This window comes from Hordeum vulgare, chromosome 6H (genome assembly GCF_904849725.1).
Source record: "Hordeum vulgare subsp. vulgare chromosome 6H, MorexV3_pseudomolecules_assembly, whole genome shotgun sequence".
NCBI lineage: Eukaryota > Viridiplantae > Streptophyta > Magnoliopsida > Poales > Poaceae > Hordeum > Hordeum vulgare.
This window is the reverse complement of record NC_058523.1, coordinates 89,765,775-89,791,015: the sequence shown is the minus strand read 5'-3', so window position 1 is coordinate 89,791,015 and position 25,241 is coordinate 89,765,775. Positions and strand designations below refer to the sequence as shown.

The 25,241-nt window shown below is 44.5% G+C and overlaps 2 protein-coding genes across 2 annotated transcripts; both read left to right on the top strand.

Moving 5' to 3' along the window:
* Positions 1–12,697: 12,697 nt before the first annotated feature.
* Positions 12,698–17,102, top strand: LOC123401653 (EH domain-containing protein 1-like). The gene is made up of 16 exons (XM_045095498.1): positions 12,698–12,902; positions 13,025–13,104; positions 13,188–13,256; positions 13,367–13,424; positions 13,540–13,592; positions 13,691–13,733; positions 13,814–13,875; positions 14,047–14,166; positions 14,302–14,404; positions 14,523–14,572; positions 15,187–15,315; positions 15,390–15,641; positions 15,752–15,831; positions 16,054–16,180; positions 16,262–16,405; positions 16,591–17,102. The coding sequence occupies exons 1-16, from the start codon at positions 12,815–12,817 to the stop codon at positions 16,774–16,776; spliced, it is 1,644 nt and encodes a 547-aa protein (XP_044951433.1). The 5' UTR covers positions 12,698–12,814; the 3' UTR covers positions 16,777–17,102.
* Positions 17,103–17,625: 523 nt separating this feature from the next.
* LOC123401654 (ethylene-responsive transcription factor 3-like) lies at positions 17,626–18,652 on the top strand. Its single transcript, XM_045095499.1, has one exon. It carries the CDS (start codon positions 17,808–17,810, stop codon positions 18,405–18,407), a length of 600 nt encoding a protein of 199 aa, XP_044951434.1. The 5' UTR covers positions 17,626–17,807; the 3' UTR covers positions 18,408–18,652.
* Positions 18,653–25,241: the final 6,589 nt, after the last annotated feature.

Below are 25,241 nucleotides of genomic sequence, written 5' to 3'. Positions count from 1 at the left end.
AAGGCCTATGGGCTTCCCCCGGGTGGGCTTTCCCCCTCCCCCCCCCCCCCCCCCCCCCCCCGCGCGGTGAACATCCGGAACCAAATGCCGAAAACTTTCTGGTAATCAAATCAGGTCATCCTATATATCAATCTTTGTTTCCGGACCATTCCGGAAACCCTCGTGACGTCCATGATCTCATCCGGGACTCCGAACAACATTCAGTAACCAACCATATAACTCAAATACGCATAAAACATCGTCGAACCTTAAGTGTGCAGACCCTGCGGGTTCGAGAACTATGTAGACATGACCCGAGAGACTCCTCGATCAATATCCAATAGCGGGACCTGGATGCCCATATTGGATCCTACATATGCTCCAAAGATATTATCGGTTGAACCTTAGTGTTAAGGATTCATATAATCCCGTATGTCATTCCCTTTGTCCTTCGGTATGTTACTTGCCCGAGATTCGATCGTCGATATCCGCATACCTATTTCAATCTCGTTTACCGGCAAGTCTCTTTACTCGTTATGTAATACAAGATCCCGTGACATACACTAAGTCACATTGCTTGCAAGGCTTGTGTGTGATGTTGTATTACCGAGTGGGCCCCAAGATACCTCTCTGTCACACGAAGTGACAAATCCAAGTCTTGATCCATACAAACTCAACGGACACCTTCGGAGATACCTGTAGAGCATCTTTATAGTCACCCAGTTACGTTGTGACGTTTGATACACACAAGGTATTCCTCCGGTGCCAGTGAGTTATATGATTTCATGGTCATAGGAATAAATACTTGACACGCAGAAAAACAATAGCAACAAAATGACACGATCAACATGCTACATTCATTAGTTTGGGTCTAGTCCATCACATGATTCTCCTAATGATGTGATCCCGTTATCAAGTGACAACACTTGCCTATTGTCAGGAAACCTTGACCATCTTTGATCAACGAGCTAGTCAACTAGAGGCTTACTAGGGACAGTGTTTTGTCTATGTATCCACACAGGTATTGTGTTTCCAATCAATACAATTATAGCATGGATAATAAACGATTATCATGAACAAAGAAATATAATAATAAATAATTTATTATTGCCTCTAGGGCATATTTCTAACATCTTCTTCTTATTCTTCTCCTCCTCCTCCTCCTCCTTCTTCTTCTCCTTCTTCTTCTCCTCTTTCTTCTCCTCTTTCTTCTTCTCCTTAGTTGATTTTCCCCAAGAAAGACATACTTATCTAATTATCCTCCAAAATGACATAATTAGCTAATTTAGTTCATTTATGACATAATTAGCTTAGTTAGGTAAAAAAACATCACAAGAACCTTGGTTAGCTCATAACTTAGCGTATATATCTTCCTCCTAAATGACATAATAAGCTCAAAATAAGAAAAGTATTATAATCATCCTATTCTTCTCCTTCTCCTTCTTCTTCTTCTTATTATTATTATTATTCTTGTAATAATCCTCTTCTCCTTCTTGTTCTTCTCCTCCTCCTCCTCCTCCTCCTTCTTCTTCTCCTTCTTCTTCTCCTCTTTCTTCTCCTTAGGTTATTTCCCCCAAGAAAGACATACTTAGCTAATTATCCTCCAAAATGACATAATTAGCTAATTTGGCTCATTTATGACATAATTAGCTTAGTTAGGTAAAAACATCACAAGAACCTTGGTTAGCTCATAACTTAGTGTATCTTCCTCCTAAATGACATAATAAGCTCAAAATAAGAAAAGTATTGTAATCATCCTCTTCCTCTCCTTCTCCTTCTCCTTCTTCTCCTTCTTATTCTTGTAACCATCCTCTTCTCCTTCTTATTCTTCTTCTTCTCCTCCTCCTCCTCCTCCTTCTTCTTCTTCTCCTTCTTCTTCTCCTCTTTCTTCTCCTCTTTCTTTTTCTCCTTAGCTTATTTTCCCCAAGAAATACATACTTAGCTAATTATCCTCCAAAATGACATAATTAGCTAATTTAGTTCATTTATGACATAATTAGCTTAGTTAGGTAAAAACATCACAAGAACCTTGGTTAGCTTATAACTTAGCGAATCTTCCTCCTAAATGACATAATAAGCTCAAAATAAAAAAAGTATTGTAATCATCCTCTTCTTCTCCTTCTCCTTCTGATTCTCCTTCTCCTTCTCCTTCTCCTTCTCCTTCTCCTCCTCCTCCTCCTCCTTCTCCTTCTCCTTCTCCTTCTCCTCCTCCTCCTCCTCCTCCTCCTCCTCCTTCTTCTTCTTCTTCTTCTTCTTCTTCTTCTTCTTCTTCTTCTCCTTCTCCTCCTCCTCCTCCTTCTTCTTATCCTTTTTCTCCTACTTCTTCTCCTTCTCCTCCTCCTCCTTCTTATTCTTGTTGTTCTTCTTCCCCTTCTTCTCCTTCTCCTACTTCTTCTTCTTTTTCTCCTTCGTCTTCTTCTTCTTCTAGTTTTATTCATCTTCTAGTTTTATTCTTCTTCTTCTAGTTTTATTTTTCTTCTTCTAACTTTCTTATTCTCATTTTGCGGATATCATTCACTCATGGAAGCTGCCATTCATGGAAGCCGACATTGATGGACTGCTATTGTTTAATTTTTGTTTTGATTTGTTTTGATGAACAATATGAAACTATGTGTATGTATGAAGATAAGATGTTCGATACATGGCCTATGGCCTATATATACGACATTCTTGCTCTTATATGATGTTCGATACATGGCCTAAGGTGCTTATTTGATGTTTGAAAGTATATGTGGATGTTTGAAACTATATGTTGTTAGAAACTATATGTGAAATTATACATATTTTAAAAATGCAGGGAAATAAATAAAAGCAAAACAAAACAATGACAATATGTCCTCTTTGTCGTCTGCTGGCTGATGGCAATGATCTTTGTCGTCTACCCGCAGACGGCAAAGGGGACATGTGGCGCCCACCTCTGCATCCTAGGGCAACAGCGGCTCACCCATATGGTCACTTTGCCGTTTGCTACCCCAGCCAGCAGACAACAATGGCCCGTCGTGGCAGACGGCAAAGAGCCGCCACCTGGCGGCAGCGGGGGGCTTCCCATGTTGACGTATGGCAGACGACAAAGCTCTCCCAATAGGCAGAAGACAAAGCCCATCAAATAGAGCAGACGACAAGTACTCTGTTAGCACCTAACGGAGTAGTTGCATGTCGGCTGCCGTCTAAGGGGCTTTGTCGTCTGCTGTCCATGAAGGCTGACGGCAAAGCCCTTTGTCGTCCACTTTCACCAGGCAGATGGAAAAGAAGGGCCTTTACTGAAAAAAGTAGTCGTAGAAGTTTTGCCGACCGGAGGCTGAAGGCAGAGGCCTTTGCTATTCGTGAACTACACCTTTGCCGTCCATTATGGCAACGACAAAGAAGCTGATTCGTGTAGTGAATGTAGCCTCAAGAGGTTCTCCAATTGCTGAATAATACTCCGGAGGCTGATTATTTGGTCCTTTACAAAATATTTTCATGAGTAAGATATTTATTCTAAACACGAACCGTTTCGAAGGCTCTAAAGGCTTCGATTGCAGTGGGGTGAGATGCTCATAGTAGGGTTGGAGGCAATCTTCTTCCTCCTCGTCCTTTGTCGACATGGCCTGCCCTTCTTCTCGAGCTTGATCCCCCTTGACTTCCTTGCCATGTTCTCCTTGGTGGCTCCTACTGGTTCCTCATTCCCCAGTTCCATCTTCGTTAGCAAAGCATCCTCTTCTACGCGGTTGGAGGAGGGAGAAGACATGATGCCCGACTTGATAGTTCTGATAGAAAAATAAGCACAAAAGATGAGCAGAGGATTTCTCCGTGATACTAGGGTCAAATCATCGGGAGATATATAAATATTTTTTATACAGGGAAATACCTGTCCCACAAGAAAACGGAGCCAAGGTGTTGGAGGGGGCCACTACCTATCAGGCTGCGCCAGGGGAGCTGGACACCGTGGTGCCTAGTGGGCACCTGGGTTGCCTTCCCATGTGTTTATCAGTTTCCTATTTTTTTCTAATATTCCAAAACTAACATAAAATTTTTGCGGATTTTTTGGAGTCTGTTTACTTACGATATCACATACCCTTTCCTTTTAAGGGTTCTGGAGTGTTTTGGAAGGTCTCCTTTATGTGTTCCTCCGGTGTCATGGTTTGAATAATATTTGTTTCAACATTAATAGGTGTACCTGAAATATAGTGCTTTATACTTTGTCCATTGACTATCTTCGGTTAGTGCGTTTGGGATTATTGATCTTAACGGCTCCAGACCGATAAACTTCTTCAATGATATATGTGTTGGAAATATGCACTAGAGGCAATAATAAAATAGTTATTATTATATTTCCTGTTTCAAGATAATCGTTTATTATCCATGCTATAATTGTATTGAATGGAAACATAAATGCATGTGTGGATATATAGACAAAACAATGTCCCTAGTGAGCCTCTAGTTGACTAGCATGTTGGTCAAGGATGGTTAAGGTTTCCTAGCCATAGACAAGTGTTGTCACTTGATGACGGGATCACATCATTAGGAGAATGATGTGATGGACAAGAACCAAACTATAAATGTAGCATATGATCGTGTCATTTTATTGCTATTGTTTTCTGCATTTCAAGTATACATTCCTATGACCATGAAATAATGTAACTCACTGACACCGGAGGAATGCCTTGTGTGTATCAAACGTCGCAACGTTATTGGGTGACTATAAAGGTACTCTACATGCATCTCCGAAGGTGTCCGTTGAGTTAGCATGGATCAAGACTGAGATTTGTCACTCCGTGTGACAGGGAGGTATCTCGGGGCCCACTCGGTAATACAACATCACAAATAATCCTTGCAAGCAATGTGACTAAAGAGTTAGCCACGGGATTTTGTATTACGGAACGAGTAAAGAGACTTGCCGATAATTAGATTGAAATAGGTATGGCGATACCGACGATCAAATCTCGGGCAAGTAACATACCGAAGGACAAAGGAAATGATATACGGGATTGTTTTAATCCTTGACATAGAGGTTCAACCGATAAGATCTTCGTAGAATATGTAGGATCCAATATGGATGTCCAGGTCCCGTTATTGGATATTTACCGGAGAATGTCTCAGTCATCTCAACATAGTTCCCGAACCTGCAGGGTCTGCACACTTAAGGTTCGGTGATGATTTCGATATAGTTAAATTATTGGTGTTGGTAATTGAATGTTGTTCGGAGCCCGGATGAGATCCCGAATGTCACGAGTGTCTCCGAAATGGTCCGGAAACGAAGATTGATATATAGGATTGTTGCATTTGGCTTCCGGAAAGATTTCGGGCATTACCGGTAAAGTACGCGGAGTGACGGATGGGTTCCGGGGTTTTACCGGGAGGGGCCACCCACCCGGGAGAGAACCAAATAGGCCCATGGGTGGCGCACCAGCCCTTAGTGGGCTCGTGAGGCCAGCCCAATAAGGCTATTTCGGCCAAAGCAATAATAAAGAAGGAAAAAGGAAAAAAAGAAGGAGGTGGACAAGATAGGAAGGAGTCCTCCACCAAACCGAATTGGAGGAGGACTCCTCCCTCCTTGCCTCGGCCGAAGCTCCTCCTTGGAGTAGGAGGCAAGCCAACCACCCCTTGGTTCCTCTTATATATAGTGGAGGGTTTTAGGGTTTTTGCAACTCAAGCCTTTGTGCAAACCTCTCTCCCTCCACTACTTCGTGACACCTCGTAGCTAGATCCGTATAGAACGGCAAAGCCGTGCCGGAGTAGATCCACCATCATCACCGCCATGCCGTCGTGCTGCCGGAGATTTCAGCTACCTCTTCGTCTCTCTTTCTGGATCAAGAAGGCGGAGATCGTCATTGAGTTGTAAGTGTGCTGAACGCGGAGGTGCCGTCCGTTCGGTGCTAGATCGGGACGGATCGTGGGACGGTGGAATTTGGATCGCAAAGACGTTCCACTACATCAACCGCGTTTCTTAACGCTCCCCGCTTAGCGATCTACAAGGGTATGTGGATCTGATCTCCCTCTGGTAGATGATCATCACCATGATAGGTCTTCGTGTGCGTAGGAAATTTTTTGTTTCCCATGCAACGTTCCCCAACAATATGGTCCTTCCCATTTGGAGAGAAGTTTTCGTGCAAAAAAATCTAAGATGAGAATTGTACAATAGAACATATTCACCGACTTTGAATTCTCGCTTTTGGATTCTTTTGCCATGCCATATTTTAACCTTTTCTTTGAATAGTTTGGCATTTTCATAAGCTTGGGTTCCCCATTCATCTAATGAGCTAATGTCAAATAACCACTTCTCACGAGCAAGTTTGAAACCATAGTTGAGTTGTTTAATTGCCCAATAAGATTTATGTTCTAACTCAAGAGGTAAATAATATGCTTTTCCACAAACCATTTTAGAAGGAGACATACCCATAGGATTTTTATAAGCTGTTTTGTAGGCCCACAATGCATCATCTAATTTGTTAGTCCAATTCTTTCAGGACCTATTAACCATCTTTTGAAATATTAATTTTATTTCTCTATTGGTTAATTCTAGTTGACCACTAGATTGAGGATGATAGGGATATGCAATTCTGTGGTTAACATCATATCTAGCAAGCAACTTATGAAAAAGCACCATGAATAAAATGTGAACCACCATTAGTCATTGTTGTTTTGTGCATGTTTTTATTTTTCAGATTTTCAGTACCAAACGAAGTCCAATTGACAAGAAACTTTTTTATAATTTTTTTCTCGACCAAAAGAAGACCTCTAAGCTTTAGTAGGAAACCTGAAATCACAAGAGGGGCCCACAATCCAACAAGGAGCAGCAGCAGGGGGGCTTGATGGCTTGTGCCTCTAGTGTGGCCCCTCTTGCTTTGTTCTGTAGCCTATAAATTCATAAAATTTCCAAAAAATCTAAAGATAATCGCCAAACACTTTTTATGCCGTCGCGAGTCGGTGTTCCACGGCGACCCCACCTGGAGCTCCGTTCCGGCACCCCGTCGGAGGGGGATCAATCGCGGAGGGCCTCTACATCAACCTTGATGTTCTCATGATGATGTGTGAGTAGTTCACCACACACCTACGGGTCTGTAGTTAGTATCTAGATGGCTCTCTCTCTCTCTCTTGATCTTGATCTTGATCTTGATCTTAAATACAATGATCAACACATCTTTGCTTTGATCTATCCGATGTAATTCTTTTGTATGCTGTGTTTGTTGGGATCCGATGAATTGTGGGTTTATGTTCAGATTATTCATGAAAAGTATTTGAATCTTAAATTATTACAATTCTTATTTGCATGATCATCATAGCTTCGTAATTCTCTCCGATCTATTGAATTGCTTTGGCCAAGTAGGTTGGTATTTCTTCAGTGAGAGGGGTGCGATGTGGTGTGTTCAACTTGGCGAGTTTCTATATCCCAGTGATAGAAGGTATGGGCAGGGCAGGAGGTCAAAGCTTGTGCCTTGTCATGTAGCGCGCTCCAGAGCATGTTTTTGGCCGGCATGACCGTGCCTTTGGCGCACTCTGACGCGTCCTCTTGCGTCTGGGAGTTGCAAGGTGGGATAAACAATAGGAATATGGCATGGGAAGCTCTCGGAAAGCCTCAAGTTGGAAAGAGCAGAGAGAAAGAGGTCGACATGGATTGTTGATACGTCCATTTCTCCTCATGAATCTTCATTGATATTTGTCTTATTATTGTCTATTATTCCCTGTTATTATATAATTCTTATGTCTTTTCGCTCTGAATATGCAAGGTACATTATGAAGAGGAAAGTATCTCGAAACTGGAATTCTAGACCGAGAAACTGAGAAAAAGGAAGAAAAATCAAGTTGCTCCAAACGACCTTAAACTACATGGAGAATTTTTTGGAATATATAAGAATTATTGTGCCAAAAATACACCGCAAAGGGCAGCCACGTGGGCACAAGCCATCACGTCGCCCCCAGGTCGCGACCTGATAGCTTGTGGGGCCCCTGTTGGTCCTCCGACACCCCTCTTCTCCTATATGGTGTGTTTTACCCTAAAAAATCAAGACATAAATTTCGGGATGAAGCGCCGCCGTCTCAAGGCAAAAACCTGGGCAGAGGCCCTTTTGCTCTCGGGCAAAGCAATTATGCCAGAAGAATTCCTCTCCGTGAGGGGGAAATCAAAGCCATCATCATCACCAACGCTTCCTCCTTCATGGGAGGACCAATCTTCATCAACATGTTCACCCGCACCATCTCACCTTCAACCCTAGTTCATCTCGTGTATTCAATCTTTATCTCAAAACCTCAGATTGGTATGTGTGGGTTGCTAGTTGTGTTAATTACATCGTGTAGTTGATGCTAGTTGGATTACTTGGTGGAAGACATAATGTTCATGCAGTTGATGCTAGTTGGATTACTTGGTGGAAGACATAATGTTCAGATCCTCGATAATATTTGTTACACATCTGGTGTTGGACATGTTGATGAGGTGTGAGTAGTTAATATTGTTCCTGAGGACATGCGATAAGTCTGGTGATGAGTAATCATATAAAGCTGGCATTCGTTCGATATTTTGATGATATGTATGTTGTTACTTCCTTTAGTGGTGTCATGTGAACGTCGACTACATGACACTTAGCCGTGTTATGGGCCTAAAGGAAGTCATTGTGGAGTAACAAGTAGACGATGGGTTGCGAGAGTGACAGAATCTTAAACCCCAGTTTATGTGTTGCTTCATAAGGGGCTAATTTGGATCCACATGTTTCATGCTATGGTTAGATTTATCTTAATTCTTCTTTCGTAGTTTCAGATGCTTGTGAGAGGGGTTAATCATAAGTAGGTTGTTAGTTCAAGTAAGAACAACACCTTAGCGTCGGTCCACCCACATATCAAATTATCAAAGTAGCAAACGCGAATCAACTTAATATGATGAACATGACTAGACAAAAATTCACAGGTGTCCTCGGGAGCACTTGCTTTATATAAGAGAACTTTCAGGCATGTCCTTTGTTGTAAAAAGGATTGGGCTACCTTCCTGCACCTTTTCTACTATTGTTACTTGTCACTTGTTGTGAATCACCTTGCTACAAAACTATCTATCACTGTTATTTCCAACATTTGTAGAGAATACCTTGCTGAAAAGTGAAAATTGGTCATCATTTTCTTCTGCTCTTCATTGGGTTCGACATTCTTACTTATTGAAAGGACTATGATTGATCCGCTATACTTGTGGGTCATAAGCTGTCCACAGAGGTAAATGGGGATTTTCACCCTTCTATGATTGAGCTGCTACGCTGGGTTTTCTACTCGGGGTGCAACGGTTCTAGGAGATGAGGTGGTAGAAAGTTGGGGTGAAGGAGAACAAGTTAGTTCGTGTAAACAATGACTTTTACAATTGGGCAGAAGGTGTATGATGTTGGTTTTGGCTCGTTGGATGACTCCACTGGCTACGACATTTACCAGGGTCAAATGGTATATAGGAATAGGCTTGATCACCAACTTTGAGCTCATGCAAAACTTGGTAAACCCTAGAAATCAAGAGAATTGGATTTCTGTAGATCTAGCCATGCAAAACTATTCCCCCTAATGCACCACTTGGTGTAACATCATTATTTGGGGATTAGATCACTCCTGCAAAGTTTGAAAGCCATAGGAGAAACTTGACAATGTTGATTTTCTCAAGTTTGGTTCTGTACAGGGAGGGTTTTGGAATATTTTCGTGAGTCAAATCAATTTGTATTGGGATTAAACTTGGCAAGAGCACCACATATATCATGTTTTACTTGCTAGATTTTTTCTGAAATTATTTGAGATTATTTCCTATGAAAATATTTCAAAATCTTGAAATAGTCACAAAGAATTTTGGAGGGGTTTGTCCAATACTTGGAACATGACGGAGTGTTGAAACTCTTATATATGGAACATATATTTTCATTGAGTTTCCCTAAATTTTCTCAAATATTTTTAAATAATTAAAATATATTTTTCCAATAAAAGACCATTTTTGGCCTCAGAAAAATGTATTTAAATAAAATAGGAAAATATGTTTTAAAATAAATATTTTGTGGTTTTTAGAAGTCCTTTTGATAATAGGACCCAAATAATATATTTGGGGCAAAACATCTCCCCTAATTTGAGGACGTGTAGTACAAACCTTAATTGAGGGATTTTTAAATGTTTAAATTAAATAAATGCCTTTTTGGTAAAAGTAATATTATATAAAAATAGTTTTAAGTGATATACACATGGCATGATCATTGGGCAAAGGTTTGGGTCAAGGAGATGAGTCTTGGGAGAAGGAGAATTTTTGTGATTTAAAACACAATCAAGCACTCAAACATATAGCAACCAAATCAAACATCACAAGCTCACAAAAAGTTTTAATTGGTCCAAATTTTTATAACTCAAGTCATAGCATCGCAAAGTGGTACAAACACACGGTGTGACATAAGCAGATGCATCACGATGCATGACATGACAATACGTAGTGCTAGGGATGAGTTAACGTAGTACTACACGTTACACACGGAGCGAGAAAATATCTGACGATATTTCCCGGGTCTTTGGCTATTACCGCACAGATGGGCCTAACACAAAATGCACATGTTCATCATGCTAGAGGCATGTGAAAGATGAACGGACAAGCTATTCAGATTCATTGGATTTTTCTGATCAACTTTCATATATAAATTATATTCATCTCACTTACGGATTAATTTATATGATTTTTGAAAGTTTTAAATAATATTCTGAAATAAACAGATTTAATTTAATTTGAAAATCCATTTATTGCACGAGCATGACATCAGGGTGACATCAACCAGCTATCTCAGGTCAACCCTCACACTTTGGCCCCACGTGTGATGGACAATGGGTTAACTAGTGTTTAATTTTAACTTTAAATAGATTAATTAACAGGGGACCCACATGTCATAACCTGATTAGATTAGTATAACTGTTATACAGAAATATCATCTAATTAGGGGGAGTAGCCCACATGTCAGTGGTTGTGGGCGCCTAGTCAGCACGGTTCACTAGGTCGTCAACTAGGTCCACGGGCCCCCTTGCCGGTGATCGAGAGGGCCCACCTGGCCGGCCAGGTCAGCTCCGGTGATCGGAGCATCGCCGAGGATCAAAATCCGCGACGACGCGTTTGGGAGGCGTTCGAGATTCGCTTAGAGGGGGTTGTTCGCGATGCGGCGACGTGCGTTCGGACGAGGCCGCTCGCGCGCTTCCATGCCGACCAGCGAGAGGAGCTGGGGTGGCTGGAGCCGGCTGAAGCAGCAACGACATGAGGCAACACAAGCGGAAGAGGGCGAGGCGATCTAGGGTTCGGGGGTGAGGAAGGGGACGACTCGGGTGGTCTTATCCACCCCGCGATGCTATAACAGCGAGCGACGAGGGGGGTTGACGGCGACGCACGGGCGTTGCCTCGGTCGCCCCACTGTAGCAAGGTGGGGGACGACCGTGGCAGAGCGGGTTTGGGCCGGCCCGGGGTACCCCCGTGGCCTAAGGTCCAAGGCACAGGGGGGGTGTTCCTTTTTAATTTAATTTCTGTTTTCTAAATAATTGCTTTTGTTTGAATTAATTTTAGCACTAAAAGACTTTTGTAAAAATGCCACTTGGCAAAATATTTGTATTGCAATATTAGACACTGCCATAAAAAATTTGGGGCCCATTTGAAAAGTTTGGGATTTTTCACAAATCAAAAGACAATTAAATAATGGTTTTGGCCACCGCCATAATTGTTTTGAGGCACTTAGATACTTTATAAAATGTTGGTTCATATTTTATAAATATTTAGGAAATATTTGAAAGCCAACCATGATTTAAGTTTTGAGGTTTGCCAAAATATTTAAACCGCATATTAAATGAATTTTGAATTTCAATTTTTTTTGAAAAGAGATATGATTCCAAAATGATCAAACATTGTTTAGCAAAATAGCTTGGCTTAAGCAAAAGAGGTAATTGCAACTTCACCACCGAGATTACTGCTGCTTAATGACAGGGTTACTGTAGGTGTTAACGAGGGATGTTAGAATTGTAATTTCCAGAATACCAAATCGATTATGAGGGCACCAATATGAACATCCAAACGGGGTTTAAGGATCTTTATTTTTGAGCAAGTAAGATTTTTTGTTTGTTTGTTACTCCTTTTTAGCAAAAAAGTTACTTTTTAGTAAAATAGCACACTTTATTCAAGAGGTGATCCGGAGGAACACCTAGCCACACATGTCTACCCACCTCTAAACTAGTGTAGCAAAACAAGTTACTGGGGGAGCCATTTTACCATTCTTCCGTTCATACATTCAGCCCGAGTGAACAAAAAAAACCATACAACTCACCTAGAGCCAATGTCAATGCAAGTCTTTTAACGCGATTTTATAGGTATTTTATTTATGTGATGCTGTATTTAGTGAAAAAGGATAATGGGGTTGTACAACATTGACACATGATCATAGGCAAAAAAAACATACCCAATCACATGCATACATGAGCCAAAAATCATTAAATTTAGATAAAAACATACAATATAATATATTATACTAGTTGTTTTTTATGTTTTATTATGCATATAATTACGATGTTAAAAGATGATGCATTGACACAGGCCTAACAGGCCTTCTATGGGCCGAACACCAAATAATTCCGAGCACCGGTCCAGCCTAAAATAAAGGGGAGCGTCCAGCCCCATTAAAGAAACTGAAAAAATTCGCCGGGGCGCGTGCTCGGTAGGGCAGGGTGGGGGGGTCCCCGATTTCAAATGCCTCCCCATTCCACGCCTAAGAGGGGGAGAAGAGACGAGCATCCGCATCCGCACCCGCACCCCGTGAGGTTTCCGTTTGTCCACTCCTGCTGCCGCTGCTGCTCGCGTCAGCCGCCGCCGCCGCCGACGCGAGGAGGGAGACCGTGGATGGAGATCGCGCGGTCCGTCGCCTCCCTGGGCTGCTCCAAGGAGCACCAGAGGATCTACGCCGACTGGTTCGCCCTCGCCGACCCAGGTGCGTGTCCTCGCAGCCTTCGCGGTTCCCACCACCAGCGCCCCCCAAATCGAAGGATTGGGAGGGAGATGGCCAACGCCTCGCTGATTCCCCGGTGGCCGCGTCCCCGGCTGTCCTTGCAGATGGAGACGGGCGCGTCACGGGCGCCGACGCCACCAAGTTCTTCGCCATGTCCGGCCTCTCCCGCGCCGACCTCAAGCAGGTGAGTGAACCGCCCGCCGATACCTCGAGATGCCGCTGCTGAATGGGGGCCTAACTAACTAGTCCGTTGTCGGTCGATTCAAGGTTTGGGCGATTGCTGACTCCAAGCGTCAGGGGTACCTCGGCTTCGGCGAGTTCGCGGCCGCGATGCAGGTTTGCACACCCTTGCCCTCTCTGTTTAGACGCGTCGTAGCAATCTGTGCTGCTGGTAGTAGGAGATGTGACTGTGCAGTGTTGATGGTTTCGTCTGTTGCAATCTGCAGCTCGTGTCTCTGGCTCAAGCGGGCAACGAGATCACCCAGGACAGTCTCAAGCGTGAAGGTTGGTGGCACCTTGTTATGATGTGGGCTGTGAACTGCGCCTCATCTGTTTTTATGTCTGCTGAGTTCATCTGTGTGTGATGTTTGAATTGGATGGCTTGTGCTTGTGTTTGCAGATCTGAGTAGCTTCGATCCTCCTGTGATGAAAGGTCTTGATGAACTGCTTGCTGTAAGTTTATTAGATGTGCAGATAATCCTGTGTCATTCAAGTGCATTTACTGCCTCTCATACTAACATGGTATTTTGCAATTGGTATTTCTTTTTTAGAGATCAATGGCTATTGTGAATGTAGTTCGCCCACAAGAAAATGGTAATCATCCTGCCCCCTTTCCCCGTGGTAAATCATGTTAATAAAGTCCTGTATGATGCTAATCATTTTGTTGTGTTCAGGCACCTCTCAGGTGCAAGCACCTTCTACAAACAGCTGGTTCAGTTCCAAATCATCAAAGAAGGTACCCGACTTACGTGTGATGTTTCCATTTTCAGTAACTTTGTCATTGCAGCACATATTAATTTTCTGTCTTCGTTATTAACTAAACAACTGTACCTCATTTAATCATAGAAGTTGGCTTTGCCAATTAGAGCATGCATTCATCACAGTTTCTTTCTTTGGTGCTTTGTAGATTCAAACGCCCCTGACTGCTGTTACTTCTGTAATTGATGGCTTGAAAAGACTGTACATCGAAAAACTGAAGCCTTTAGAAGTTGCATACCGGTTCAATGATTTTGCCTCTCCATTGCTGGTATAGACTTCCGTTTAAACCCTAGTTTCCCTATGATTTACAGATCACAATGTTCTCAACCCCATCTTCTTGCATCCTGATTGTCTTATTGAGTCATTACTTTCATGTGATTGCATTTATTCTTCCATATTTCAGACAAACAGTGACTTCGATGCGAAGCCAATGGTTATGCTCTTGGGTCAATATTCTACAGGGAAAACAACATTCATTAAGCACCTGTTAAAAACAAACTTCCCAGGTTTGGGGCTTTATTTAAAACAGAAAACCTGAGTTTCATTTTACCCACACCATCTATTTTGGTGGTACGTTTCTCTATAACATCAGACTGCAACTTTAATTGGCCTTTCGAAACGCAGGAGCTCATATCGGACCAGAGCCCACTACTGACAGATTTGTAGTTGTGATGGTAAGTGTTGCATGAATATTTATGTACATGCAGCAAGGATAAGAGATTTTTCAGATAATTATTGCTTGAGCATATTTACTCCTAATGCTTGCTTTTCAGTGTTAACTGAATTATTTATGTTGATTGGAAAGCATCAGCTCTTTCTTTTGTAAGAAACAAAGATGGGATACAGATATAGACCAATAACAGTAGTGTCTGTTTTGCCCAGCTTCATCAATTTTGTAGCATGATGTGAGGATTTATTAGTTGCTTTTGTTTCTATGTCAGCAAAAGCATGAGTTGATGAGAGCTGGTAATAAACACGTAACTTGGTAATAACCCAGGAGTTTGAGAAGATTTTTTGATCACAACGGTGTTGTGTTCGTAGTTTTCTGAAATACAATGGGACACAGAAGACTACTGCTGTTTTGTTTATCCCACATTTCATTAAAAAAAATCCTTTAATGGCTATAGTTTTGATGCACATGTGTAGAATATTTATGCACTTTTTTTGAGACAGGATGTTCCTGACAGTTGACATAAAAAATCCAATCAATTTGCATTTCCTATTTTCTTCTATTGTTAATGTACTCGTATTTATCCCATTGATCTCTCATATTCTTTCCCCACATCAGTCAGGATCTGATGAAAGGACTGTTCCTGGCAATACAATTGCAGTCCAAGCCGATATGCCTTTCAATGGTCTTACGACATTTGGGGGTGCATTCCTATCAAAGTTTGAATGCTCTCAGATGCCACATCCTGTAAGCATTAATTGACATACTAATACATGTGAGACAATCATTCCAGACACTGATAGTTGCCTTGTTTTTTGAAGCTACTAGATCATATCACGTTTGTTGACACTCCTGGTGTTCTCTCTGGTGAAAAGCAAAGGACCCAGCGTAGTTATGATTTCACTGGTGTAACTTCATGGTTTGCTGCAAAGTGCGATGTTATTCTTCTACTGTTTGATCCTCACAAGCTTGATATCAGCGATGAATTCAAGCGTGTCATTTCTTCTTTACGTGGGAATGAAGACAAAATACGTGTGGTGCTGAACAAGGCAGACCAAGTTGACACTCAGCAGGTATATGTTTTTCTTGCAATCTATTTGCATGGACCTGCTATTTTTCTTCCTATGTGTAATTCGGTACACATGATTATCTGAATCAAAAAAATCCCTTATGTATGGTGCAGCTTATGAGAGTGTACGGTGCACTGATGTGGTCCCTTGGGAAAGTTCTAAATACTCCTGAGGTTATGCGTGTCTACATTGGGTAATACTTGTCTTCTATTCTCTATCACCATGTTCTCTGTAATAATGCTGTAATGCTTTAGTAATCTTATATTACTTCTGGAGACTGAAGATTGTACAGCTCTAATATACTGCCAATGGGAAAAAAATCTACACTTAAAATATTTCTGGAAGAACAAAATGTAGTGTGAATCCAGTACACAGTTAGTGCAGAAGTGACTCACGCTGAAACTAATATCTGCAGGTCGTTTAATGACAAACCTGTGAATGAATCAGCTGTTGGGCCAATTGGAAAGGAATTGTTTGAGAAAGAGCAAGAGGATCTCCTTGCTGACCTGAAAGACATACCTAAGAAGGCTTGTGATCGTCGGGTAAGTAATGCATCATATGTATGAAATTCTTTTATGAACTGCAGAATTTCAACGTGACTGGCCCACCATTTCCATGCACAGGTCAATGAGTTTGTCAAGCGTGCCAGAGCTGCAAAGATCCATGCTTACATAATTGGCCAGCTGAAGAAGGAGATGCCTGCAATGATTGGGAAAGCCAAGGCTCAACAGCGACTCATCGACAACTTGCAAGATGAGTTTGCAAAGGTACATTCATACAAACTGCGTCCCTAAGATCCACCCGTTATACCCTTCTTCTGCCGCAAAGTGAAATCAAATGAATTTCAGACACATAATGTTGATTTGCTTGCATCTTGATTCACAACTGCCTCCTTTCTGCACAATGTGCTCGCTCCATTGACGCCTGACTGAGATGTATTGGTTGGAAACAGGTCCAGAGGGAGTACCACCTTCCGGCGGGCGACTTCCCCGACGTGGAGCACTTCAAGCAGGTGCTGGCCGGGTACAGCATCGACAAGTTCGAGAAGATAAAGCCCAAGATGGTGCAGGCCGTGGATGACATGCTCGCGCACGACATCCCGGACCTCCTCAAGAACTTCAGCAACCCTTACCAGTGAACCTGTTGCTGACCTCTCGTCAGTGGCAACTCGTTCCTCAAGTGCTGTTCGGCTGCCATGACTCATGATGGAAGTAGGCAAGCGTGAGAGGGTCATGCCGGCCCTTGTGTGTGGGAATAGTGAGAAACGTGTAACACAATGTTCAGAGATGCATTGGCATTTTCGTTTTGTCTTCAGTGCTGCACTGCCGTGGCCTATGCATGTTTGACCACTGTTCGGAATAGATGCTTGGTTGGAGAATTCAGGATGCATGGACAGCATAGTAGAACTTGCGATTTTTCGGGCAATTTTGGCAAAACATATATATGGATTGGCCAGTTTCAGAATTGCAGAAATGAAGTTTATCAGAAGGAAGAAGGATCCTCCTGAAGCCGAAGGAATCCATGTGTGGCAGCAAAAGGCAGACGCTACCTGCTACCATGTGTCGCGGTGTCGGCTCCCAGCAATCTCATCCACAAGCCGTGCGCTTAAAATCCATCCCCGTAAATAATAAATAAATAAATAAAATAAAATAAATGGCGCAACCAAAGATCGACCGCACGGCACGCACCGGCAGGGGGAGGCGGCAGCGTCGACGAATATGCCCCGCTAGTGGCCGACGGCGCTACTGCCGACCGTGCCCACCACCGCGATTCCGCACCCATCCGTCCATCACAGAAAGGAGGGGAAAAATCCGTCCATCCACCAGACAGACAGACAGACGGTCAGTCTACCAGCGGCCGGGAGAGTGGGTACGCGTCGCGGTGACGCGGGGCGGGGGTGACGACCCGACCTCACCCGACCCGAGGACGGGGACGTGGACGCGGTCGATTGGAATGGAATAATAATCATAAACAAACCGACGCGACGCCCGGTCGTGGGCGGGCCCGCCGCGTCAGCCGGCCAGCCCGCTGCCGACCAAACACACAAACAAGGCGCGCACGGTGGAGTCGCCGAGGGAGGCCGAGCGCGAGCGCGAGCGAGAAAGCCCACACCAGACGGGGCGAGCGAGAGGGAGGACGCCGAGGGTAGGGAGGGGCGAGGCGAGGGCGATGCGGCGCGCGAGGCCGCCTGCGGGGCCGGGGCTGGAGGGGGACGAGGTGAAGTACCGCGGGGTGCGGCGGCGCCCGTCGGGCCGGTACGCGGCCGAGATCCGCGACCCGGCCAAGAAGACCCCGATCTGGCTCGGCACCTTCGACTCCGCCGAGGCCGCCGCGCGCGCCTACGACGCAGCCGCCAGGAACCTCCGCGGCGCCGCCGCGCGCACCAACTTCCCCGCCTCCCCCGCCGCGGCGCCCCCGCGCGCGGCGCCACCCGCCCCCGTCGCCGCGCCGGCGATGGCCGCCGCTGCCACGTCTAGCCACAGCAGCACGATCGAGTCCTGGAGCGGCGGCGTCCCGGCCGCCGGGATCCTCCTCCGCCCCGCAGCCGCGATCGGCGCCCCGGCCGTCGAGGAGGACTGCCGCAGCTACTGCGGCTCCTCCTCGTCCGCGCTGTGCGAGGACGGCGCGTCCGGGGCCGCCGCAGACGAGGCCGCCGCGCCTCCGCGCCCCTCGTCCTCGTCCTCGCTGCCCTTCGATCTGAACCTGCCGGACCCCGCGGCCGCCGCCGACGAGATGGACTGGCGCTGCGACACGCTGCTCCGCCTCTGATCGCGGTGCCTGCTGCCGGCTTCGGATGCGTCGCAACTCCCCCTTCCTCCTCCCCGCTCCCGGACTAACGCGGCGGCGCGGCTGCCTACTGCCAAGTGCTTCTACTATCTCGATAGAATTGGATTTTTGGTCTCTGTTTTACTACCACAAGTTCTCCATATCTGATACTCTGTCTTTATGTGATAATGTGAATAAGTTCATCATCATCATCATATCCACGGGAAATAGACTGATAATTTTTGCCATCTTTCCGTCTTCTTACTTGTGTATCATCCACGGCCTTCTGCTGCTGCCGCCGCCGTTATGTTGATATAGTATCGATTAATTAGATGCGTAACTGAAGAAAACAATAGGAAATTTTACATGTAACTTGTGTGAACTGGATCATTTGCTTCCTGAGATTGCTGGCTGCTGATTGAAAGAGGCTCCTGAAAGAGTGTCTGATTTTGCTGTTCTCTATTTCGCTCTGCATTATGCAGCATGGCCGGGAAGCTTTTGGCCTGTGGCCTTCCTGCCGACACGACACGCCATCGATGTGCACCACAAGAATATCAACGAGTTTGGATCATAACTCTCCTCGGATGTGTGTATGTTCTTGAAACAAATCATCACGCTAGAAGAAGAACCCCAGATCGAGCAGTAGATGCAGGGCTCCGCTCTGGATCTCTGTGTGTGTCTTCCCGTTCTGTTATTGATGCTGTCTCTCGAGGTCCATTATCCATGGTGCTAATCTCTGCAAAGTCTTGAGGTCAGATGTACTCTGCTAGTGTCTTTTGGGCAGGGATTACCACAAGAGCAGGATATTCTCAAAGCGGTGCCGGTTGAAATGGCCTGATGACCATTCTTTCTGTTTCGAGTACATGGTGTAGCTTTTTTTTTTTTAGAAGAGAGTACTACATGGTATAGCTGCCCGAACGGTCCGGGCGAATCAGGCTGGCCCATGAGCATGCCGGCACAGCCCGTCATTGGCCATGCAAAATTTATACAAAAATATGAAAAGCCTGTGAATAAAGTATACCATGTATTTAAAAAATGTTAATCGAGTATTTATGAAAATATTTAACAGGAATTTGGCACTGTTAATCAATCTTTTAATTCTTTTAAAAATATATAGAATAAATATTTACTATGTATTAAATTATATATCTTTCACTTAAAAAATAATAATCAAGCATTTAGAAATATTAAAGTGTGTATAGAAAAAATGTTGATCATGTATTTGAAAAATGTTACTGTTTGTACTAAAATTTTTGTTTCATGTACCACCAAAATGTTAAACTTATATTTAAAAAGTATTAAAAACTATTTAAAAAAACCTCTTGACGTATACGAGAAATGTAGAATGAAAACAAAAGAAACAAAAACATAAAAGATCATGAAACCAAAAAGAAAGCAATGAAAAAGCAAACAAAAGATACAAGTGCAAAAAATGAAATTGTGAACACCATGAAAGAAACAAAAAACCAATAAAACTGATAAAAACAAGAAAGATACCAAAAGAAACCAAAGAATTAGAAAAAGAAGAAAGCAAAACCCGTTGAAAAGCAGGAAAGAAACAATAACAAATCAAAGAAATCAAAGAAAAAAAAGGAAAAAACAATGAAAAACGATAAAGAAGACCGGCGAGAAACAAAGAACAAAAGATAACCAATGAAAACTAAAGAAAAACCAGTGCAAAATAGAAAGAAAAAGAAAGAAAATGACAAGGAAACCCAAGAAAACTGAGAAAAAACATAACACGAAAGTATATTGGAAAACAAATAAGCATAAACGCAAAATAAATAAACAAATAAAACCGAAGAAAAAAAAAATCAAAAACATGCTATAAGAAATAAACATGCAATGCGGAGTAATAATCTCGATATAAAAGGGAGAACGACCAAGAAAACAGGTTATACTAGTGTGACATTCCCGGATTTGTGCTACAGTAATCTTTGTAATTAAGCTACAGTAATCTTACGCTAATGATGCCCCATCACCACAGTTACTATTGCTAATCTCGCGATGTTTCTATCCCGTGCGAATTCAAAATTCAAAACCAAGTCAACCAGCAAAAGTTTTCAAACATACAAACTAAAATGTTCTGAGTGTGTCAAATAATGCATAGGTAATTGTGTTGAATGAATCAACATTTTTAAAAGCATTAAAGTTTGCTAAATTAAAATAAAACTAAAACAGAAAACTATCTAAAAAGAGAACCCCCCCCCCCCCGTTAGGCCAGCCTAGCCAGCCCAACCGGCCCACCCTACCTCTTGGGGTATAAAAACCCCCACCCCAACCGTAATCCCACCTACCCCCTCACTTCTCTCCCTCTCCCTACCAACCTCGCAGCCACCAGGGCTCGCCCCGAGCCCTCTGCGTCGCCCCGCACCCGGTCTTTGCCTCGTCGGCCACCTCCGACGCCTCGCTGCCGGCCATCCTCGCCCCCACCGACGTCCTCCACCCCGCCGACCTCCCTAACCGCTTCCCCATCGGCTCCACCGAGCCTCGCCGCCCCGATCCCTTGCAACACCGGTGAACTCTGGGCCCCAGCCACCCGCTCCTCTCCCTCCACTCCGGCCATCACTCCGGCGACCCCGGCCCGGCGCACCATCACGTCTTCATGCGCCTCCAGCCGTCGTTTTCCCCCTAGCCGCACAGGCCCCACTCCCCGCGTCGTGTGTCAGCCGCGCCCTGGCCGCACACCTGCCGCCGTCGCTCCACGGACGACCCCGCCACGCGCTCTCGCATGCACGCGCCCCGGTCGCGCGCCTCCCGTGCCTCCCCATCTCGCCCTTGCTGCTCTCGACGCCCGTGGCCGTGCGCCGCTGCTGCTGCTCCTCGTCGATGCCCTGTCCACCGCCGCGCACACCGGCCATCGCCCCGTGCCACCCCCGTCCTGCTCCGCTCGCCGGCTTCGAGCCCCCCGGCCACCTTCCTGTCGGCAGGGGGATTGACCCTCCTTGTTAATTGTAGTTAATTTAGGTTAGATCCCCCATCCTAGTGTATGACAGTGGGGCCCTACACGCCCTAAACAAAAAGTAAAAGAAAGTGTGAATAAAAAAAGAAATAAAAATATAAATAAAATTAAATAAAGTAATTTTTTAATTCATTAATTAAGATTAATAAATGATTATTTAGTTGACCTAATTAAACCCCTAATTAATTTTGTCTAATTTAATTAAAATGTTTAATTAGGTTAAATAATCCTAAGTTAAGTAAAATAAAATCTGTTAATTAATTAATTTTAGTAAAGAATGATAGGTGGATCCCTCCCTAAATTAACCTGATTAAATTTTAGTTAACCCTAATACTAAACGTGCCTATGATGTATGGGACCCACTCGTCATATTGACCAGTCAATAAACGTGTTGACTGCTGATGTCATGCTAACATCACGATGATGTCATAATATCTTTTCTTAAATTTAAATAATCTGTTTTAAATTCTGAATATTAATAAAACTTTAAAAATTAATATAAAATAAACCGTAAGTGAGATGAAAATAATTTAAACGTGAAAATTATTCAAAAAACGAGACGAACTCGGATACGCTATCCGCTCGTGTGTCATGCGTCCCTAGCATAGCGAACATGGAACTTTTCCATCCGTTTCGCGTGTCTACTTGTAAACAGAGACCCGGGAAATATCATCATATTTTTTCCCGATCCGTCCATGACGGATTATACTGCGTTAGTGCATGCCTAGCCCTGCATATTGCCATGTCATGCATTGTGTTGCACCTGTTGCTGTTATTTATTGTTTCTTCCCCCTTTTCTTACCGGTAGACCCCGAGACTGACGCTGCTGCCGGGTATGACTACCCTCGAGACGACCAACCTTTTACCGCAGAGCAACAAGACAAGCAAATCCCCCTTGATCATTCCTATTTCGCCTATTTCTTTCTCCCTCATACTTGCATTAGAGTTTTGCTACTATTGTAGATAGATCCTATTCTGATGCATAGCCTGTTTTTGATGAACTCCTACTTTACAGTACCACAATCTAAACTGTTTAGTATAGGTGGAGCATTCATCCCCTTTGCCCCCTTAGTCTAGTTGCCCCCGCTTTATCGTCAAGTCTCGATCCCTGGTCAACGAGCCAAGACCCGACACAACACTCACACCCCCTTAGTTGTACGAGCTGCAGAGCTACTATCGAGTACCGAGGGTGACACCTCGTTACGTACTATGATGTTAGCGTTATAGTGTAGTTGACCAGCGGTGGTTCTTGGAGGGTGATTCCTTATTCACCACTTACGATAACGACTTTGTCGTACAACCCATCAGGCGCGGCCCATCGAGGGTGATTCCTCCTTGGCCACCTTGACGGTTACATCGTTCGGAATCCAACAAGGGTGATACCTCAGGTCCCCTTGATGTTACAACCACACGGTTACTTGACTGTGTTACTGGGAACATTGTTGAATAAATTTTAGGCGGGTGGATTCCCACGTGGATGTGTCGATGAGTTAATTAAAATGTTAATGGATTTGGGTATTTGATATGGGTTGGTCGGAGACCTTTTCGCACTAACCGCTACGCGGGAGAAGTTATGGGTACTCGACGTCGTGGTATCAGCCGAAGCTCTTCAGACGTCAGCAATGGAGCGGCGCGCGCCCGTGTGGTGTGGATTATCACCGTTCTTGTATAAGAGGTGCCAGGACTGACATCGGCCGCCCTCGCATCATGCAGGAGTGCAAAGGGTGACGGTCCCATGACCCCTGTGCGCTTAGGATTTAGACCGGGGTCTGGCCTCTCTATTGAGTCTAGGTGGGGCTGTGACGTGTCGATGTTCCGAGGCCGGGCATGACCCAGGAAAGTGTGTCCGGCCAGAGTTTATTGAGCGTCACGGGAAACTTGGTGCACCCCTGCAGGGATGAAAATTAACTATTGAATAGTCGTGTCCACGATTACAGGACAACTTGGAGTTGTGCCCTGATCTTATACAACTACAACTGTTACTTAACTGGAATGTTTGCTCTGGGAATGCTTCCTCGCACGGAGTCGAGGGAGGATCTCTGGGCGTGACCTTAACTTAATATTGCTGCAACAATATGACTATTAATTGTGTTACCTGCTCTACTCTTGTCTTATGCTGCAAGACCCCTGAACATGCTAGTCTTCGATAGGACTAGGCCTTCTCTCTCTATTCTCGCTTTGCTGCAGTCAGTCCACATATAACCCCTTCCTTTGATACTGATGCATACTTAGCATAGTTCCGATGTGAGTCTTGCGAGTACTTTGGATGAGTACTCACCGTTGCTTTGCTCCCCCCTTTTCCCCTCGGTCCGTTGCTACGACTAGATGATGGAGCCCAGGAGATGGCGTATCCCGCCGACGACGACTGCTACCCCGACGATGCCTACTACTACATGGAGGCCGCTGACGACCAGGAGTAGTTAGTTGGTTCCCAGGCAGGAGGCCTCGCCTCGTTCGATCGATGTATCTTTTGTGCTAGCCTTCTCTAAGGCATTGCCATGTTTCATGTCTGTACTCAGATATTTGTTGCTTCCGTTGACTCGTGAGTTTATCGAGCTTCCGTATTCTAGCCCTCGAGGCCCCTGGCTTGTAATATGAAGCTAGTATGTTTTTATTTGTGTCTAGAGTTGTGTTGTGATATCTTCTCGTGAGTCCTTGAGCTTGGTCGTACGCATTTGCGTGTATGATTAGCGTGCAATCAAATCGAGGGTGTCACAAGTTGGTATCAAAGCCGACTGCCTGTAGGTAGCCCCCTTTCCAACTCCTTGGCCGAAGTTGAGTCTAGTACTTGAAAAAATTACTAACTTTGATGATGTAGCTTAAGGGCCCACATATCAATCGGGTGGTATTAGTATCTTTTACTCATTTTCTATACTTTGGGTTCTACTCTCTCTTCTCTTTCGGGTTAAAGAATTTGCTAACTCTAACATTACGTTCTCCTAATCACATTGACCTGGAGATCTGGATTATCTATTGTTGTTCTTCTCATGATATGCTACACACACTGTCATTTGACATCCTTGAATCTTCCTTTTCAGATGCGTCCCGCAAGGCAGGTCGTACGGCTGACTATGGCTATCGATGCGATTAGGTTCCCGGCCATTCTGGTCAACCTCTTGACCATGCTAAGGTATCGCTCGTACCCCGAGTACACGGTGTATGAGGACTTCCGTGAGTTCAACCAGTACCAGTACCAGGTGGAGGTTCGCATCTTTGATCGGACAGAAACATCCACCAACGAGCTTCACTCCTTTTGTGGTGTTGGGTTGTCGGTCGATATGGATGTCCATGATGCGGCCTATATCGCTATCACCCGTCTCTGTGGAGCGTACCCTCGCCTGGAGGAGACTGCCTTCAGATACATCCCGTATGTTCCTGTTGGGGATGAGACTAGATCTGATCTCACTTCCTACACTTCTCGCGTTCGGGAGCGCAACGACCGGTCCTAAGTCACTGTCTGTACCACCTACGTGACGTGTCGCTACGATGCACATGTTCTGGTGCAGTACACTAAGGCGCTGGATCGTGCCTTCCGAGCTGAGACTGTGGAGCTGTACGCCACGCGTACTCGTCTTTACGATACATTGACACAACTGCAACCATCAGTCAACGCGAGGATCCACCCTGTGTTCATCCTCCATCCGTGCAGGACAGAGCTACCACCAGGTCTTGAGTGGCCTACTGTTGGAGGTTGTACCCTTGCACTTGGACCTCTGCTGCCCGAGTCGATGCGGTACAAGCACATGAGTCACCATGGGATGCATAATCCCACTCCTAGGTTCTCCTATCAGTGTCACCATCCGCTACCTGGAGTTAGCCGTTTTCTTCGATGTTGATCTAGCATTATCGCGATGTATCGTTGTTGTATCCCTCCA

Bases quoted from the DNA above. Each gene is read 5' to 3' on its own strand.
- LOC123401653 (XM_045095498.1), top strand. From the start codon at position 12,815: ATGGAGATCGCGCGGTCCGTCGCCTCCCTGGGCTGCTCCAAGGAGCAC. The intron at 14,405-14,522 runs GTTTGGGGCTTT...TTCGAAACGCAG, and splicing joins GTTAAAAACAAACTTCCCAG to GAGCTCATATCGGACCAGAG. The intron at 16,406-16,590 runs GTACATTCATAC...GGTTGGAAACAG, and splicing joins TGCAAGATGAGTTTGCAAAG to GTCCAGAGGGAGTACCACCT.
- LOC123401654 (XM_045095499.1), top strand. From the start codon at position 17,808: ATGCGGCGCGCGAGGCCGCCTGCGGGGCCGGGGCTGGAGGGGGACGAG.